Source organism: Scardinius erythrophthalmus (genome assembly GCF_964197995.2).
Source record: "Scardinius erythrophthalmus genome assembly, chromosome: 2".
NCBI classification, from domain to species: Eukaryota; Metazoa; Chordata; class Actinopteri; order Cypriniformes; family Leuciscidae; genus Scardinius; species Scardinius erythrophthalmus.
The window spans coordinates 1039088-1059079 of NC_138222.1; the positions used below are offsets into that span (position 1 = coordinate 1039088).

General features: G+C 43.0%; 1 protein-coding gene across 1 annotated transcript in view; it reads right to left on the reverse strand.

Annotated features, from left to right (window-relative positions):
- Nucleotides 1-17775, reverse strand: part of mrc1a (mannose receptor, C type 1a) — a 65437-nt gene extending 47662 nt beyond the window's left edge. The window contains exons 1-7 of the mRNA XM_081347703.1: nt 17661-17775; nt 14719-15120; nt 11108-11281; nt 8100-8255; nt 7355-7468; nt 7111-7251; nt 4971-5159 (exon numbers count right to left, since the gene is read on the reverse strand). Coding sequence (XP_081203829.1) covers nt 4971-5159; nt 7111-7251; nt 7355-7468; nt 8100-8255; nt 11108-11281; nt 14719-15120; nt 17661-17733 — 1249 coding nt within the window. The 5' untranslated portion in view covers nt 17734-17775. The remainder of the gene's footprint in view (nt 1-4970; nt 5160-7110; nt 7252-7354; nt 7469-8099; nt 8256-11107; nt 11282-14718; nt 15121-17660) is intronic.
- Between the last annotated feature and the right edge of the window lie 2217 nt (nt 17776-19992).

The following is a 19992-nucleotide window of genomic DNA, read 5'->3' on the forward strand; positions in this document are numbered from 1 at the left end:
GGGCAGAGCATACATGTCACTTATACTGACAGTATTTTTGCCTGTAGGGCAGGAACTTCCAGGTTATAAAACCTCACGAATGTTGACGGGGAGGCCCAGCCCGCCGCCATACAAATGTCGTGAATAGAAATTCCGCTGGACCAGGCCCATGACGAGGCCATGCCTCTAGTGGAGTGGGCTCTGATGCCCAGAGGGCACTGCAGGTGTCTGGAGGCATAAGCTGCTGCTATCGCGTCCACTATCCACCTGGACAAGCTCTGCTTCGAGGCGGCAAGACCCTTGGTGCGTCCGCCGAAGGAAACAAAGAGCTGCTCTGAACGCCTGAAAGCGGCGGAGCGCGTGATGTAAACTCTGAGCGCCGGGACAGGGCATAGGAGGTTATCACTGTCCCCACTATCGGATGCTGGCAGAGCCGAGAGGGAAATAACTTGTGCCCTAAACGGGGTTCCAATCGCTTTGGGGATGTAACCGTGTCTCGGTCTGAGAATGACTTTCGAGTCATTCGGCCCGAACTCAAGACATGCAGGGCTAACAGATAGCGCGTGCAAATCACCCACTCGTTTGACTGAAGACAGAGCTATCAGAAAAACGGTTTTTAAGCGACAGATAATTTAGATCCGCGGATTCAAGCGGTTCAAAGGGAAAAGCCTTTAGGGCCGCTAGGACCAAGGACAGATCCCACGAGGGAACCGAGGGGGGCCGCGGGGGATTCATCCGTCTAGCTCCTCTGAGGAAGCGGATAATGAGCTCATTCCTTCCCATTGCCCGGCCGCGCGTCGTCTCAGCGAACGCTGCAATAGCGGCCACATATACTTTGAGCGTGGAAGGGGATCTGCCCTTTTCCAACAGCTCTTGTAAGAAGGAGAGCACCCGCGGGACCCCGCATGCGCGCGGATCCAAGTTTTTAGTAGCCCACCATTTAGAAAACACCGACCATTTAGACGCTTAGAGCCGTCTCGTAGAGGGGGCACTTGACTGTGTGATCATGTTCACGACCCCTTCTGACAGGTCAACGGGTATCCGTTGATCACCCATGCATGCAGCGACCAGCGCTCTGGATGGGGATGCCAGATCGATCCACCGGCTTGGGAGAGGAGATCTTTTCTCACCGGGATCGGCCATGGGGGTGAGTGCGACAGCCTCACTAGCTCTGGGTACCAAGTTTGGTTTTCCCATCGCGGGGCTATAAGCAGCACTGAGTGGTGCGTTTCTCTGATCCTCGAAATGACCTGTGGCAACAGGGAGATCGGAGGAAAAGCATACAGCGGGAGGCTGGGCCATGTCTGGGACAGCGCGTCCTCGCTCTTCGAATAAAACTTCGGGCATTGAGCATTGTCTTTCGACGCAAAGAGGTCGATTTCCGCTCTGCCGAATAGGCGCCAGAGAAACTGGACTGTCTGGGGGTGCAGAGACCATTCTCCCAGGGGAATGTTGTCCCTGGACAGTCTGTCTGGACCGACATTCAGGTGGCCCGGCACGTGCGCGGCTCTCAGCGAGCGCATCGAGCGGTAAGCCCACACGAGAAGGCGTTCTGTCAGCCTGCACAGATTCCTGGATCTGACACCGCCCTGTCGGTTCACATAGGATACCACGGACGTGTTGTCCAAGCGGACTAGCACATGGTGATCCCGTATGAATGGGAGGAAGCGCCTGAGCGCGTTCTCGACCGCCATCATCTCCAAACAGTTTATGTGGAGGCATTTTTCCCAGTCTGACCATAGGCCAAAAGCCGGTTTGCCCTCGAACAGAGCGCCCCAGCCTGAGGTGGAAGCGTCCGTCGAGATAACTTTGTGGTGTGAGATAGCTCCCATTGTCACTCCCCGCTGGTACCAGTCGGCCGCTAACCAGGGCTTCAGAGCTGAAACGCAGCTCTGAGACACTCTGATGCGAACACCGCCGGAAGCCCATGCTTTGTGAGGCACTCGGGCATTCAGCCAGCGTTGTAGCGGGCGCATTCGTAAAAGACCCAGCCGAAGCACTGCTGCGGCTGAGGCCATACAACCCAGTAACCTCTGAAATGTTTTGAGAGGTACGGTGCTGCCCGGCCGGAGGGACGCGGCCAGGCGTCGAATGCAGCGCGCGCGCTGTGTCGACAGGCAGGCCGTGTACTGATATACCTGACCGTCGAAGGCGAATCTCAAGAATGGCCTGTGACGGGGTATTATCTGGATCTGAAAGTACGCGTCTTTTAGATCGATAGATATAAACCAGTCCCTCGGGCGAATTTGCGCGAGAATTTGTCTGGTTGTGAGCATTTTGAACGGTCTTCTCATAAGAGCCTTGTTCAAACGTCTCAGATCCAAAATTGGTCTGAGAGCTCCGTCCTTCTTGGGAACGAGGAAATAACGGCTGTAAAAGCCCGACTCGCTCATGGAAGGGGAAACCGGTTCTATAGCCCTTTTGCACAGAAGTGTAGCTATTTCTGCTCGAAGTAGATGTGCTACTTCCACATTCACTCTGGTCTCGATACGCGCTTGAAAGCGCGGAGGGCGGCGAGCGAACTGCAGAGTATAGCCCTGTTTTACTGTGCTTAGCACCCGTTCTGATGCGCCTGGAATAGCTTCCCACGCTTTTGCGTGTGCAGCCAGGGGCAGAATGGCCTCCGGGCTCCGATCGCCGCGCATCGCGGGCTCGAGAGCTCGAAACGGAGGGGCGGGCGCGGCGCGCGCGCTCTTAGTGCTTAGATACGGCGGATCGCACGCAGCGATAGCTGGCCGTTTTACACACAGTGTCCCGGTGACTTTGGACGGGGAACATATAGTGTGAGGCGCGACGCGCGATGTCAGCGTCGGGGCGAAAATGTTAGTTAGTATGTGTGAGCGCTCGAGGGCGGGCACAGGACTTACATTCAAAACATGACCGGTCGTGCGAGGCCGTGTGACAGAGCGGGCAGTGAGTAGGTGTGGGCACGGAGAAGTGGACACGTGACCTACTTCTAACACTAAAGCGGCTTTTGCCTGCTTCATGAGAGTGGGCTCTGTGAGAGACACGGGATGTATAGTGCTTGTGTACAGGGGTGAGCACAGAAACGTGGGCACATTCACTGTACTAGAAACGCATACGGCGTCAGCCGTGCAACCAGACATTATGCTCTTTTGAAATTTCTCTGGGATGCGCGCAGGCGAGCGGGTAGATATACCGGCTCGTTGACTGCGAGGTAAACAGCTGCAGTAGCCGTGGCAACGGGGACTGACAGTGCGTGAAGCTTCGACGGTGGTCCAGCCGCAGAGCTGCGGGGCTTAACCGTCTTTTCTTCTCTCGTGTTTAGACGCTCATAAATACTCGAGCACCCTGAGTAGGTGTGGTGCGAGAGGCGGGTTCGCTTTCTGTAAGTAAGAAAGACTGGCCGCGAGCTCGGAGAAGCGAACAGCATAAATTTTTATCTGCCGCGAGAGCGGGGACCGAACCCGGGTCTCTAGCTTGACAGTTTAGGATTCCGCCACTGAGCCACAGGGGAGAATACATTAGTACGCGGTTAGCGTCATCATGTCTTGTGACAGCATTTGCTTGCAGGCGAGCGTGTATTTATAACAGGCTCGTATACTGCAATAGTAACAATTCCAGTCGCCTGAACTTAAGAGGGGACTGAGAAATGTGTGAGAAATGGAGGTTATAGTCCAGGCCACGGCGGGACGAAAACACTGAGCGGCTCAGTTTGCGCGGCTCGAACAGAGGGAGAAGAAACTCGCTCCGAGACCGTCCGCTCCTGCCATCCCTTGTGAGCGGCTCAGTTTGCGCGGCTCGAACAGAGGGAGAGGAAACTCGCTCCGAGACCGTCCGCTTCTGCCATCCCTTGTGAGCGGCGTAGTTGCACGGCTCGAACAGAGGGAGAGTACGGGTATCTATCACATTCACCTCATCTCCTGACGTGGCGGCGGCGCGGGCGAGAGCCGGCGGTTGAGCGGCCGGGAGGGAGAGGGCGAGAGAGAGCTCGAGGGAGAGGTTCCGGCGAGCTCCTCAGTCACAACAGTCTCCGGTGGTCGCTGCGAGCGGTGTTCTTAATGCGCGGCCCGGCAGGGACAGGCAGAGCGACAGCTTGGTCGAAAGCTTCAAGTCGAGCCCGCAGGGTTGTTTTTTTACAAAAACGCCTCGTGCTCTTTTAGAATACACACAGTAACAGTAATAATGTAAAGGATATGTCGCCGGATAGCGTAGCAGGCACGGATGGCTGAAGGCGGCGAAGTTGGCCGGCTTCCTCAGGCGCTGTCCTAAGCTTGCTGATCGCTGGTTTCAACGGGGGCGGCTCTCAAGATCCAGCGATGCGAAGAGCGTCGCTGAAGACAAGAAAATCTGAATTTTAGCCTGTGAGCGCTGAATATATACACGCTGGCCACACCCATTCTGGCGGTTAGAAGGGTGTGGAGGGCGCGAAGCGCCCTCATTGGTTGCCGCGTTCAGAGCGCTCACCGATAGGCTTAAGCAGTTGCCACCGAGCAGCCAATGAGCACGCTTATACAGCCTGCCTAGGTCTGTCGACTGCTGCACTGCGTTGACAATGAATACAAAATTAAGGATAATTTTTTGGCTTCAGATCTCGAAGAAAGAAGACTTTCCCGATGCGTAAGCTAACCTTACGCAACACGAGAGACCTCTCGTAAGAGAACTCATCTTTGATCAGCAAAATGACATATTTAAAAGTTTTTCCCTTGAAGAAAAATTTCTTCATGCCTTAAAATATCTTAGTAACTCGACACCCTTGCCTCATTTAGTATGCGTGGTTCTATGAATATGCAAATGAGCCCCCCTCCACTCACTCACTCAGCTCAGATATCCACTGGTTGACGATCACACGTTGATCTGATTGGTTACAAGGTAGTTTGTGACGTCAGAAACACCAGCGATTTCAAATTTCAGATTTTTGAGCCGGTAATGACTGAATCGCACCCGAAGTGAGAATCGCACCCCTAGACCTTTATCTGTTTGTTTGGTCTGTGTGTTTCTACATGGAATAGGAGACAGCTCACACTTACAGTAGCCAGTCTGTGATATAATGAAGCTGTGCTCCTCGATGTTGTGAACGCTGGCTAAGTCTGCGCCCTCCCTGTGACACGCGGCTAGCGCATCGCTCCAGCTCGTCTTCTTGCTGCGCTGCAGATGATAGCAGTGGCCGGCGTACGGCACCCACGCCACAGAGGGACAGAAGTTAGGCTGATCTTTACCTGCAACACAACAAAATAATTGTGCTTTTAGTATAAATGATAAAACATGTTAGGAAGTTTCTGAAACTTTCAGACAAAGGTTTTGTCAAGCCAATGTAAAACAAATTCTCGACGAACTTTACGTTTGTATTGTGTTTTATTTTATTTTATTGGTTTGTGTGTGTGTGTGTGTGTGTGTGTGTGTGTGTGTGTGTGTGTGTGTGTGTGTGTGTGTGTGTGTGAGTGTGTGTGTTTGTGTGTGTTTCTGCTGCTGTAATGCCATAATTTCCCTTTGGGGATTAATAAATAATGGTATGGTATCGTATTGTATTGTATCGCATCGTATGGTATCGTATTCCAATCGTATCGTATCGTAAACGTATCATAAACGTATCGTAAACGTATCGTAAACGTATCGTAAACGTATCGTAAACGTATCGTAAACGTATCGTAAACATATCATATCGGAATCATATCATATTGTATCATATTGTATTGTATCGCAAACGTATCTTATCATATCAAATCGAATCGTATGGTATGGTGCGGTACCGTATCGTATTGTATCATATCAAATCGTTTAGTTTCGTATCGTATCGAATCGTATGGTATTGTGTGGTATAGTATAGTATAGTATAGTATAGTATAGTATAGTATCTTATCTTATCTTATCTTATCGTATTGTATTGTATTGTATTGTATCGTATCGTATCCTATCGTATCGTATCGTATCGTATCGTACAGTACCGTATCGTACCGTATCATATCCTATTGTATCATATCCTATCGTATTGTATCCTATCGTATTGTATCCTATCGTATCGTATCATACAGTACCGTATCGTATCGTAACGTATCCTATCGTATCGTATCCTATCGTATCGTATCCTATCGTATCGTATCGTATCGTATCGTACAGTACCGTATTGTACCGTATCGTATCCTATCGTATCGTATCCTATCGTATTGTATCGTATCGTATCGTATCGTATCGTACAGTACCGTATCATATCCTATCATATCGTATCCCATCGTATTGTATCCTATCGTATCATATCGTACAGTACCGTATCATATCGTATCGTATCGTATCGTATCCTATCGTATCCTATCGTATCCTATCGTATCGTATCGTACAGTACTGTATCGTACCGTATCATATCCTATCGTATCATATCCTATCATATTGTATCGTATCGTATCATATCGTACAGTACCATATCATATCGTATCATATCGTATCGTATCGTATCGTACAGTACCGTATAGTACCGTATCACATCCTATCCTATTGTATAGTATCCTATCGTATCGTATCGTACAGTACCGTATCGTATCGTATCGTATCGTATCTTATCGTACCGTATCGTACAGTACCGTATCGTACCGTATCATATCCTATCCTATTGTATAGTAGCCTATCGTATCGTATCGTACAGTATCGTATCGTATCTTATCGTACCGTACCGTACCGTAACGTAACGTACAGTACCGTATCGTATCGTATCGTATCCTATCTTATCTTATCGTACAGTACCGTATCGTATCGTATCGTATCGTATCGTATCGTATCGTACAGTACCGTATCGTACCGTATGGTACCTTATTGTATCCTATCGTATCGTATCCTATCTTATCTTATCTTATCGTACCGTATCCTATCGTATCATATCGTACAGTACCGTATCGTATCGTACAGTACCGTATCGTATCGTATGCTATGGTATTGTATCCTATCGTATCATATCGTACAGTACCGTAACGTATCGTACAGTACCGTACCGTATCTTATCGTATCGTATCGTACAGTACCGTACCGTATCTTATCGTATCGTATCGTATCGTACAGTACCGTATCGTACCATATCGTATCATACTGTATCGTACCATATCGTATCGTATCGTATCGTACAGTACCGTATTGTACCATATCGTATCATACTGTACCGTATCGTATCCTTTCGTATCATACCTGGGGGAGGTGTGTGTTCTGTAGAATTGCCTTTGCTGCAGATGTAGCCCAGTTTCTTACTGCAGGCCATACTCTCCCACTTTGATGCTTTACCAGCATTTAATGCTGCACAGTTCAGGCCTGGTTCCAGAGACGGGTGCCCTAAAGATTATAAAACATGCATCTGATCAATTCCACAACTCAAACTGGACTTGCTTTTTATGGGTGCATGAGTAAAGTTCTGTGCGCAGGGGATTTTATTCACCAGGAGCCCAGTTCAGATATCTGAATGGCTGTCCATTACTCCACTGCCAGCCACTGTCAAAGTCAAGACTGTTCAGTCCAATCCATAGTGTGGAGCCAATGACATTCGTCAGACCTAAAGGATAAAGCATACAGTATATTGAAATGCTAATTTATGTATCATATTATTTCATAATCATCAAGCGTAGCTTGATTATTGAGCACGTTAGTAAAGCTCGTATCAGTGATTCTCAGCTGATCCACGTCTACCTATAGGAGCATGACGCCTATATATAAGCTATTGCGTTTCTCAGTAGCTAATTACCCTCATCCATCCCCAGCTCCACCTGTCTCCAGTCAGGATTTGGCATTCTGATTCCCCCTGAATCAGACTAAAATTCTCTATATGTTGTATATTAAAATTAATTAATGATATCTGCAATACATTCATGTTGGTTCTGCTCTGTTTACCATAAGAAAGGTTATTGCTGCTCTTATCCATGCTAGTTCTTGCCCAGAACAGAACCATACCGCCAATTCAAACTGTATTTAATGATAGTGGTCCTGACAGAAATGTGTGTGTGTGTGTGTGTGTGTGTGTGTGTGTGTGTGTGTGTGTGTGTGTGTGTGTGTGTGTGTGTGTGTGTGTGTGTGTGTGTGTGTGTGTGTGTGTGTGTGCGTGTGTGTGTGTGTGTATGTGTGTTTGTGTGTGTGTGTGTGTGTGTGTGTGTGTGTGTGTGTGTGTGTGTGTGTGTGTGTGTGTGTACCTGATATGTAACTCTGCTCGTGCAGTTCTGCTATGCTCAGGAGATCGGCCTCTTGCTGCTGGCAGCTCGCTCTCGCCTGATACCACGTCAGAACCGACTGTGTGTTTCTCTGATACAACACACCCGTCACCGGGTCACTGTCCCACCCGGAGCTGGCTATATGAAGAGAGAGAAGAAGAGGGAGAAGAAGACAGAGCTAAAACTTACAGTAGACAATAACAATATCCTTGTGGGGACAATTGATGGGTAGATGTGTTTAGGGGTCGGGTAAGTGTGTGTGTGTGTGTGTGTGTGTGTGTGTAGTGATGATGCCTGTGTAGAGCCCTAACCCCAGTGTGCTGTGCTTCTGCAGGTGCAGTGATGTGTGTGTGTGTGTGTGTGTGTGTGTGTGTGTGTGTGTGTGTGTGTGTGTGTGTGTGTGTGTGTGTGTGTGTGTGTGTGTGTGTGTGTGCAGCGCCGCCGCTCCCACCACGCGCATCACGCGCTGTGCGTAGGGCACCAAGTGCTGAGGGGGCACCAAAATAGCCTAATGAAAAGAAAAAAAATATATAATGACGATATTATTTCATTAGCCTATAGAAATATTATTAGGCATATTTTAGCCATGTATATGTAACAAAAAAGGGGGAACAAGATAATTTAATTGATCTAGTCTAGAAAGTACCGCCCGCCCGCCCCCCATCCCCCGTTAGATAGACCGTGCCGGTTGTTCGCGCGGGCACCTGATGAAGTTTGACAGACAGACAGTAGGCAACTTTTTTGGAAATGGCCCCTAAAAGACAGCAGGAGTCAGGATTCGAGAAAAGAAAGTTCACTAGTTCACACTTACAAATAAGTCAGATAGAAATAGATGCGTATTTGGCGTGCTGTCCGAGGAGAGGGCTCCGGGCTCGGTATTCGGCCCGAACCCAGAGTACTCCCCCCGTATTCCTGGCTGTAAAAGATTGAGCCAAGAGTGAGGAGTCGGGGTGGTGGAGGGATGCTGGAAAACTGTCACGGAGTATTAGGTGAGTTGACAGAGTGGATATATATATACTTCTTGTCATGCTGATTAGGGTAGACATAATTGTTTGATGACGAGTAGATTGGATTGATTATTTGAATGTGCTCCTCCCGAACTTTGTTTATAAAACATCATAAAAAGAAACTGCGAGATGATGCCCGTGCATCACTTGCAGGTAAGTACATGTAGGCTATAATCATTCTTATATAAGGGAAATATGCTGCATGTGCTGCTGCTAATCGTAAAGCGCCTCGAACTTGCTGACGTTAAGGTTAGCAAACCATGTTATTATAACTTGTAACTTCGGTGCAAGCTAAATTGAGATTTTACCGTTAAACATTAACTATTTTACAAATAACTGACGCCAGCTAGCTGTTACTTTCTTTACTATCTTTCTTTAGATATTGAGCAGTAGTTTGGTTTATTTTGACGTGACGGTGGTGGTTAATACTTTCTCAGTAACAGTTAACATTAGCAGTCAGTGCAGTGCACATGGTAGGCTAACAATTCCTGTTAAATATATATATAAAAAATATAAAATGTCATTATGAATGATATAAAGCAAACATTGAATTGTGTGCATTATTGCACACAATATTATGTGTATAATATTATTATCCTCATTCTATTATGCTTTTATTTTATATTAGATTAAATTGATCAAATAGTTGATAAATAAGGAATAAAGGGGGAGAACTCCTTTGCCATGCCTTCAGTTTTAAATGTTTATATATTTTTTCCGGTAGCCTATAAGATTCTTTGTTTGAACATTTTGTCTAATAAGTGTAATTTATTCAAAGGGGAATTTATTCAATGAAATTTATTCAATGAATTTGGGAAAAACCTGTCTGGATTATTTTGATAATTCTTTTATTTTGCTATTTTGTTTACTGAAGAAATGATTGCACTTTCAAATGTGTAGTGTGTGTTAGCTATTCTACATACCGTATGTTTACAAAGTCAGCAAAGCTGTGAAGATTTTACTTTCTCTTTTTAGTGTTCTTAAGTTTTATACTGTGATGCTGCTATTGTGTTATTGGTATTGAGTTATGTTTGGTAATAAAAAGTTAAACTGGCAAAAATAAACGTTTTTTTTTTTCTCGGGGTCGGGGTGGGGGGCATCATAAAGGAATTATGCTTAGGGCACCAAAATGGCTAGCAGCGGCACTGTGTGTGTGTGTGTGTGTGTGTGTGTGTGTGTGTGTGTGTGTGTGTGTGTGTGTGTGTGTGTGTGTGTGTGTGTGTGTGTGTGTGTGTGTCTGTTATAGGATGTGCTTGTCAGCAGATCAGTTTCCAGTTATCCTTCTTGCATTTTCAAGGGAAAACAGGAAAATGAAGGAATGTCACTGTCTAGATCAGCAACAGCAGCATTTCTCTCATCTTCTCTTCCTTCCTCTCTCTCCCTTTCTCAAGTCCATAGTGGGAGGTAATAAATTCACTACTGCAGGAATAGCTATTTTATTCTCAAATACATGTAAATAAGGCTGGGCGATACAGCTAAACATTGATATATATCTCAATATTTTTTAATATTTTTTAAAAAGGGGATTATGCACCCCATGCTAAATACATGATCTGAATAGAAACGCTACTGTTTCAAAGTACACAATTTACTTCAAAATCAACTAATTTAGACTTAGTGACAACTTGCTACAGTCTTTATAAGCGTAACTTTTAATATAATCACAATATTTATGATATTGCCTAATTTTATATTGTAAGCAAAGATATTGCTTTAATATCGCAAATATTCAGTGTATTGCCCAGTCCTAGTTATGATTATCCATGGGATGATGATGCATTCTTATAAGGTTTTTAAAAGAATTCATGCATGCATTATAATGTCCTAAAACACCCTTAAAATGTATTATAAAATAATAAACGGAGCAGAAACAATAAGATGCTCTCACCATCGGTGCTCGGGCCCTAAAAACATAATTCATACAAATGCCATGCAATCCAGTTGAAAAAGAGAAGTAGTGATGTTTCTGTGCTGTTGGCTTACATTTGGTTGGACACAAACCCCACTTCTTCTCGATGTCGTATTCCGGCTCAGTGGAGCACCACAGATGACCGTCCGATCGGCCCTCCACTGTACACTCCGCGTACAACTTCGAGTTAAATTTAAACGGGAACTGGCACGGTTTCCCAAACGAATTACCACCTATAGTATATGTCTCTGCAGAACATAAAGAAATGAAGAAAATGGCTTACGTGTTTGATCAAAACAACTACAATTACTAGAAAGAAATGTTTCACCTATCACATTCATTATATAAATATTGGTAACACTTTACAATACGGTTCATTAGTTAACATGAACTAAGAATGAACAATACTTCTTCAGCATTTATTAATCTTAGTTAATGTTAATTTCAACATTTACTAATATGTTATTAAAATCAAAGGTTGTATTTCATTTCATTTCATTTATTTATAAAGCACATTTAAAAACAACCCTGGGTCGACCAAAGTGCTGCACATAACAATTTACAAAGGGATAAAAGACAACTACATAATATATTTTAGGCTAACAGCATCTGTTCAAGGATAGGATCTAAGCATAGATTTAAATATAGATTTAAAATAGGATCTAAGCATAGATTTAAAAACAAAAAAAGATGTTGCTGTTCGGATGGCTACAGGGAGCTTGTTCCAGAGTGTTGGACCAGCAATAGAAAAAGCTTGATCACCACGGTGTTTCAATCTGGACCTAGGGATGGACAACATTCCTAAATGTCCCGATCTGAGTGGGCGCGAAGAGTTGTGTGAGTGCACCAACTCAGCAAGATAGACTGGTGCAACATTATGTAAAGATTTAAAAACTAGGGTTAATATTTTGAGTTCTACTCTGGATTTAACCAGCAACCATTTCAAGGAGATCAAAATTGGAGTGATGTGCTGAAACTTACGTGAGCTAGTCAGAAGCCTGCCCGCTGCATTTTGGACCATTTGCAATCGCTCCATAGATGACCGATTAATCCCAAAATAGAGCGAATTGCAATAGTCTAAGCGGGAAGTGATGAATGCATGAATACTTTTTTCAAAAATATTCAGAGATAAAAACGATTTGACTTTAGCTAGGCGACGAAGATGGAAAAAACACGACTTAACTACCGCATTGATCTGCTTATCAAACTTAAGCCCAGAATCAAATCGAAAGCCTAAATTTTTGTGCACACGGGGTGACCCATTGGGTTAAATAACCAAGGTCGTAGGTGCTGGCATTAAAAGCATCACTAGGCCCAAACAGAATCACTTCGGTTTTGTCTTCATTTAATGTCAAGAAGTTATTTGTTAACCATAATTTAAGTTCCTGAATACAGTCAATCAGAACTCCCATTGCATGTTTATCATTAAGTTTTAAAGGGAGATACAACTGGACATCATCAGCATATAAATGAAAAGAAATCCCATATTTATGAAAGATTGAACCCAAGGGCAGCAAATATATCATTCTATAGCAAGAATGGAACCCTGAGGGACACCACAAGTCAAAGGAACAGTGGAGGATGTATGTTGTCCAATACGAACAGAAATCTTACGGTCACTTAAAAAGGCCCGGAACCATTCAAGAGTGGTACCTGTAAGGCCAATGCAATTTTTTAAACGAGAGATGAGTGTATTATGGTCTACCATATCAAATTTTTATTTGTTAACATTAGTTAATGCACTGTGAACTAACATGAACAAACAATGAACAGATGTATTATTATTACAGTTTTTTTCAATCGCTAACAAGCGCTTACCCATACTTAAGATACTTTTTCTAAACTCTTAACACAGACTCACACCTACAAAACACAATTGGCCAAATGGTTAATTGTCTTCTCAAAAACACATTTTGTTAAATATATACTAACTCTTCATTTCAAAACAGAAAACATGTTTCTCTGCGCACACACTAACTTTACCAAAACACTGGAAATCTGACTCAAAATTAAATTTTTCTGTCAAAGAATAACACTTGTTTTCACTTCACAAGGTACATGCAGTCAATCAAAGTACACCAGGTTTCAAAATCCTGGCTATTGTTGACATTACTAAAACTGCACAGACTTTTATGTTTCAGTTTTACAGGTATTTGCATGCAAAACGTGTAATCCACCATTTTACACTAAATTCTTGGTTGGGAACTGTCCACATGTACAGTACTTTCACATTCATAAGCATTCCAGTAAAAAGCAAATCAGTTTTTATTCCTTTACTGTTTACTACAGGAGGTACAGTAGAAACATGGTTTGATAGAACAGAAAAAGTTTTACAGTTGCTTACAGTGAACAAAATATCCATGAAACACACAAGAGCATTCTGAACAAAAAAACAACAGCAAAAAAAAAACATAAAATTACTGTATCTAATCTCTGCGATCTTCAGGGTTAGGCCACATGTTTTCATCAAGATCACATCTGATATCATCCAAGGCGATGCACCTGGGATAAAACCGCTTGGTATGTCGGATCCACCCTTGGAGCCAGCATCCATGACTTCAAGGAGGGACATCTGCTCATGTGGCTGATGGTCATAAACCTTCCACCTCCACATTACATTTTGTCCAGGTCAACGCCTTTTGGCCAGATTGAATCCTGCCTCATCTATGTATATGAATTCATGAGGGGCCTGGTTGGCCTCCAATTCCATAATTCTCAAAACAAAGTTTATGTAAATCATGTCATTTACTGTATACTATACTGTACTGTAACCTATTGCTGTGTAGGTTACCTACTTGCAAAGTGCAAAGCTTATAGAACTGGACATTGAATTGAATATACTATACCTGGACATATTGTCGTTGTAGCTCCTTGACTCTCTCACTGAGATACTGTTTTTGAACTGATATCATTGCAGAAGCAGAGGATTTTATAAACTTTCATATTGTGAAATATTACTGTAGTACAATTTGAAATAACTGATTTCTGTTTAAAAATATGTATGTCATGTAATAAATTGTGTAAAATGTTATTTATTCCTGTGATGAAAAGCTGAATTTTCAGCATCATTACTCCAGGAAGAAAAGCTTGTTTCTTCATGACATTGTTCAAAAGCAACACATTTTGCTAGCAATCAAAATCACATTTTGCTAAAATCATGAAATTTACAAAAATGGTAAAAGTTTCATGTAAATGGTAAATAAATAAATGCAGTCCATACTGTATCTAAGGTTTGGAATATTGTTTTTGCTATTGTGGGATGTTGTGTGTTAACATTTGTAAATACTACAAAAACAATCCATCATTTTGTTGGGAGGTATAGCTTGTCTGTTAAGACAATGTAAGCATTGTGGAAATGTGTTCACTGACTGCATATTGTGTGAAAACGACAAGAAATGTGTGAATGGTATGGCCACAAAAGACCGATGCTGTGCTAATTGTGTTTAGAGTTTTGAAAATGTGACAACTGATTGGACAAACGCTTGTTAGCGACTGAAAAAAACTGTAACTAATATTAACAAAGATTTATAAATATTGTAACAAATGTATCGCTCATTAGTTCATGTTAGTTAATACATTAACTAATGTTAACTAATGAACCTTATTGTAAAGTGTTACGGAAAATTAGATGTGAATTTAACAGTAACTCTTTTTTTATAAGGTCTTAATGGACTTTTGCTCATACCTTTATATCCACGAGAACACAGATCTTCCTTGGTCCCATAAACTTGCCAGTGACTCCAAACGCCTGTTCCCTTATACAACATCATACTTTTCTCATTTTGATTCCCATAGTTCAGGTGCAGCGGCTGGCTCTTCAAGCCAAACAAGGTCTCGTTCTTACATTCCCACGTTTGTAGAGTACTGAGGTCTTTGCAGGGCAGAAGCAGAATCTTGACCCAGTCTTTGATGTCCTGGGCCCCCAAGCAGAGTTTGAAAGAGAGGCTGATAACTCGAGAAGAGGAAATCCATCGGAAACGCTGAGCGTCGGAAGACACGTCACACTCGGCCACCTGTACGACAGTAGAGCTCACTGCATTCACACATTTGTTGTGGTCCGCATTGTAGATAAGGAAGGAGCTGGTATCTGAATGGAGGGAAAATTAGAACAGGAAAAGACTGTGTTGAATACAAACTTCAGACCAGGAAAACTTATTTGGTGCTACTTCATTCATTTAGGGCCCTATTTTAACGATCTGAAACGCAAGTATCAAGCGTGAAACACAAGTAACTTTGTGGGCGGGTCTTGGGCGCTGTTGCTATTATACCGGCGGGATAAATGACTCTTGCGCCGACGCAAATCTAAAATGGGTTGGTCTGAAGTCGCTTCATTACTCATAGGTGTGGTTTGGGCGTAACGTGAAATAAACCAATCAGAGCGACATCTCACATTCCCTTTAAGAGCAGGCGTGCTTGTTCCATGGCGGATTGCTATTATAACGGCGGATTTGCCAGGAGCGGTTCACAGCCGAGGAGACTGACGTTCTCGTCAGGGCCGTAAAACACAGAGAAGTGACATTGGGGATGGAGAAACACACACAGATTAGCTTCGGTTAAACAGGCGTATGATAATTTGGGTAAATGTGTAAGCTAGATTTATGCCTATTTTTTCACATCTTCATGGACACCACAATGATTTCCCTCGTGTGGAATATTGTTCCTTGTTATTATGTATGGTTTGCAAAAATGAGAACTGCTGCTTCTGTGTAGATGAGAGAAGCAAAGTGTGTGTGTGTTGTGCACACGCTACATTATGGCCAAGCATGCGCCCTTAAAATAGCATCTGAATAACGCGCCACTGACTTTAGACTCGTTTTTTCCTGGTCAGTGGCGGAATTGTTTTCTGAAACTGCAAAATAGCACCAGGGAACGTTTGCGCCGGAACACGCCGCTTCTTTTCGCTGAACCGCCCCCGGGAGCGCAAGTTCATTCCCTAATTTACCGGCGTGCGTCTGTGGAGGGAAAAGTCCGCTGTGCGTCACGAGCAAAATAGGAATGATACATGCGTCACTGTACGAAGTCAATTGCGCTGAGTGCAAGAAAGGGCTCTAAATTATTTATCTAAACCAATCCTGCTCCTCAAGATCCACATTACTAGGCAAACTAGGGATAGTAACCATTCCAATTGTGTTAAAGCGTTAACCATAACAATGTAATGTTGTTAAATTAGCCAACACCATGTCTAAATCAGACGCAATACACAATAAAAGGTATCTCTTCCATGTTCCAGTTTTTGTCCTAATAAGTCGTGACAAGCAACGAGCAACGGGATTCTATTTTAGGGACCGTTTACACACCATTTCCAAATAAAAACTAGCGCTGGGCAACGATTAATCGCCTCAAAAATGAAAGTTTGTGTTTACAAAATATAAGTGTGTGTACTGTGTATAATTGTTTTGTATGTATAAATACACACACATATGCATGTATATATTTAAGAAATATTTGCATGTATATATATTTATACATAATTTATATTATATAGAAATATTAAATTATTTTATATAGAAATAATGATTTTTTTCTTAAATATATACATGCATGTGTGTGTGTATTTATATATACAAAATATTTATACACAGTATACACAGGTGTTGGTAACTGAGGTGGATGGAAATTCTCCACTTTCCACCAAAAAATACATCAATTACTAAAATAAGACGAAAACCAGTATAGTGCAGGATCACAGATCACCTCAAGACTTAATCTATTTAGGATTTAGGGCATCAAAAGCCGCAATTAAGAGAGGAGAGGACGAATTTAAAAATTAAGTTAACTCAGAAATTGGACACCATTGTATAATCCTGTAGTACCACAGGCTGCAGTTTCAGGACCACATTTCTAGGACGCTAGTTTTTTTGTGACAACTCCACCTAGCGAATTGTTCTTCATCAAACAGGTGCAAAGATTAGACCAACGGAAATTATTCAGTCATTATATCTTTCTTTTTATGAAAACTGAATTTAACACAGGAATACAGAGGATCATATGATTAGGGTTCAAGGACTTAGACTGTGTCTACATCCCCGGGGCCGGTTTCACAAAGATAGACTTTGACTAAGGTCTCAACAGCTCGAGACAGTCCTGAATCTGCAGACAGACCGTATATACTCACAAAATGGCCGACACCTGATATCAAATATCAACACTCTTTTAACGCAAAAAAAGGTATGTGATCAAAAAGTCACTCAAACTCGATTCATAGGAACTCGAAATTTCTCAAATTCATCCAACACCATTTCATTTTGACTTTCTGTCCACATGCATGTCAACAGCTGTCAAATTTTAAATATCCTGGGAAATGTTTGCTTAAACATCTGCGACAAAGTTCACACATAATGAGATTTAAAAAAATGCAAACTCTCTTAAGTTTCTTGAGCCATGAAAGGGCAGCAGCTTTATTGCATGCTCACAGTGCATACTTGAATACGTCTGAAACGTATTATATCGTTTTACCATCAGTAGAGAGTAAGGTAATTCTACATTAGAGAAAATAATGACTAGCATAACTGGTTGTGATGTTGACAATATTTAGTATTACAATGCAATTTCATTCTAGGGAAATATTATTTATAAGTGCAAGTCACTGTGGCATTCCCATTAATAAACATTAAATCAGTGACTTACCTGTTTGAATTGAAGGTTGTAAAGCAACAAATAAAGAGAGCAACACAAACAGTGGAATGGCACATTTCTTCATGTTTGTCCTTTAACCAGTAATCCAAGCATGGACTGTTTGAAGTGTGTGAGACTTATATACACCTTTCTCCCAGTTAAATTGTTGTATCCTGTCATGCGGTTGGGGGAGTGTAGATTTGGTTGTCTGGGGGGATGAAGGGGATGAGCAACTCTCTGATGCAGTGGCATAACATGCATCTTTATCCTGCATTTTTCATCTGTAACTGCAACAATGCTGTACCTGTACAATGTCAAAGACCTTGACTTTATTGATGTTAATATGTGGAAGTGTCAAGAAGCATGAGTAGACAAAGAGTTCCTGAGAGTGCTAGAGTAAGGAGGTCAGAACAGGTCGAAAAGTGCAGTGTTCAGTTACTTAGTGGACCGAGAGAAGTGTCATTCTCGGGAAGTCGTGTGGAAGTGGACGCACACTCTTTTAAATCTCTAATGAGCTGCTTGTCCCCCCAACCCCACATGTGCACAAGTAATCAAGTAATCATGTCAAGCATTGGTACATAAAGTGTTTGGCTGATTTGTGAGCCATGCCTGCCATTCCAGTCAGGTTAAAGAATTGTGCAATTGACGTTGAAGTACAAAGGTTGCCTATTCAAGAGAAAAACATTGAAATGTGCTTGTTATTTGTCTCTGAAATGTGAAAAAATGCTGATTTGGTTGGATGGAAAACACAATGGCAATTCTGGAGAACATGAAGCTCAGCAAGAAGGAAACGAGAGTTACACGCTTCAGAGGTCTGAAATTTGGGCAGTGGGAAATCCTGTTTCCTGCCGAGGGTAAGAAAGAACTGAGTCCAATGAAGACAAGTCCCTGAGATGGCATAAAACATCAGAAAGAAGGAAATGAAAGACAAGGTGAAAAAATACAACTAACATGACATGTGAGAGTGGCACATTTTTGTTTTTTTCTTAAACTATGGCCACTTTTGTAAGATAAAAAAAAAACCTATTCACCCTTTCATTAGCTTATTTAAATATGTCCACTAATAATGTTTAACAGCGTATACTCTAAATTCAGTAAATTGTAATAAAATGGATGACTGCTTTGTCTTACTAAGGCAAATTTCACAGTTTATCCTAAATGCACACACACACAAAAATTTAAACATTAAATAATGTTTAAAATTATGTGGAATTTTTTGTTTACTAGTAACATTGTGTCACGATTCTGTTAATGTATTTTCATGGACTTTTAGTTTGTATTCATCCATTGCTTGTTTCCTGTGTTTCCTTTGTTCCTCAGTTTCCCGCCACTCATCAGTTTTCATGGACTCCCCTTAATCATCACCATGTTTGTCTAGTTCCTATTGTCCTTTTCAAGTTGGATTACATGAATTTACTTGTTTAATGAACAATGCATTTATGATGATGGAAGGAAGGACTGTTTTTATTTTGCAGATGTCTGAAGGACTGCATGGAGGAGTTTAACAACATCAGACACCTGCAAGAACCTCTGCCTCATGGAGGGATTTAGGTGCGGGCTGGATGACGAGATCCACTTCATCATGCCCCAAGGAGACCCCAGTTGGACTCTTGGGGAAGTATATCAACTTTGCGCCTCATTCACAGTAGACGAAGCAGACGAAGACACCATCGTCAAGATTCACCCCACACAAGTCACAGAGCGAAGCCCAGCCAGCTACCACCAGTCTCTGTGGCAGAGTTAAAAATCCTGTTTTTAAAGAAACAGTTCTCCTGCTTGCTTTGCCTCTATCAAGAAGGTAAGGGACCTGCACGCATTTTCGGTCGACGAATCGTGCCTGGAATTCAGGCAGGCCAATCTCACGGTATCCTGAGACCCCGGCCTGGATATGTGCCCAAGGTTCCTACCTATCACTTAAAACGGGACCCGGTGGTGAGCCTGCAAGCGCTGCCCCGGAGGAGGCAGACCCAGCCCTGGCTTTTCTCTGTCCCTTCCGCTCCTTGCTGTTATAACTGGACAGAATGCAAAGCCTCAGGACCTCAGACCAGCTCTTGTCTCTTACGGAGACCAGCAGAAGGGAAGGCTGTTTCCAAACAGAGGTTGGCCCACTGGATAGTGGTTGCCATCATCTTGGTGAGTATATTCCAAGGTGCACCGTAACCCCTGGGTGGTGAGCCTCTCCAAAGAGAGAGTGTAGCTCCTTCCTGGGCGTTGACACAGGGTGCCTCACTGACAGATGTTCTTAGGGCTGCGGGCTGGACGACACCAACACATTCACTAGAAAAATAGCCTATGTGTCGAGCCGGTTGCTTCCCGTGGGCTCCCTTCACATGAGCACAGTTTC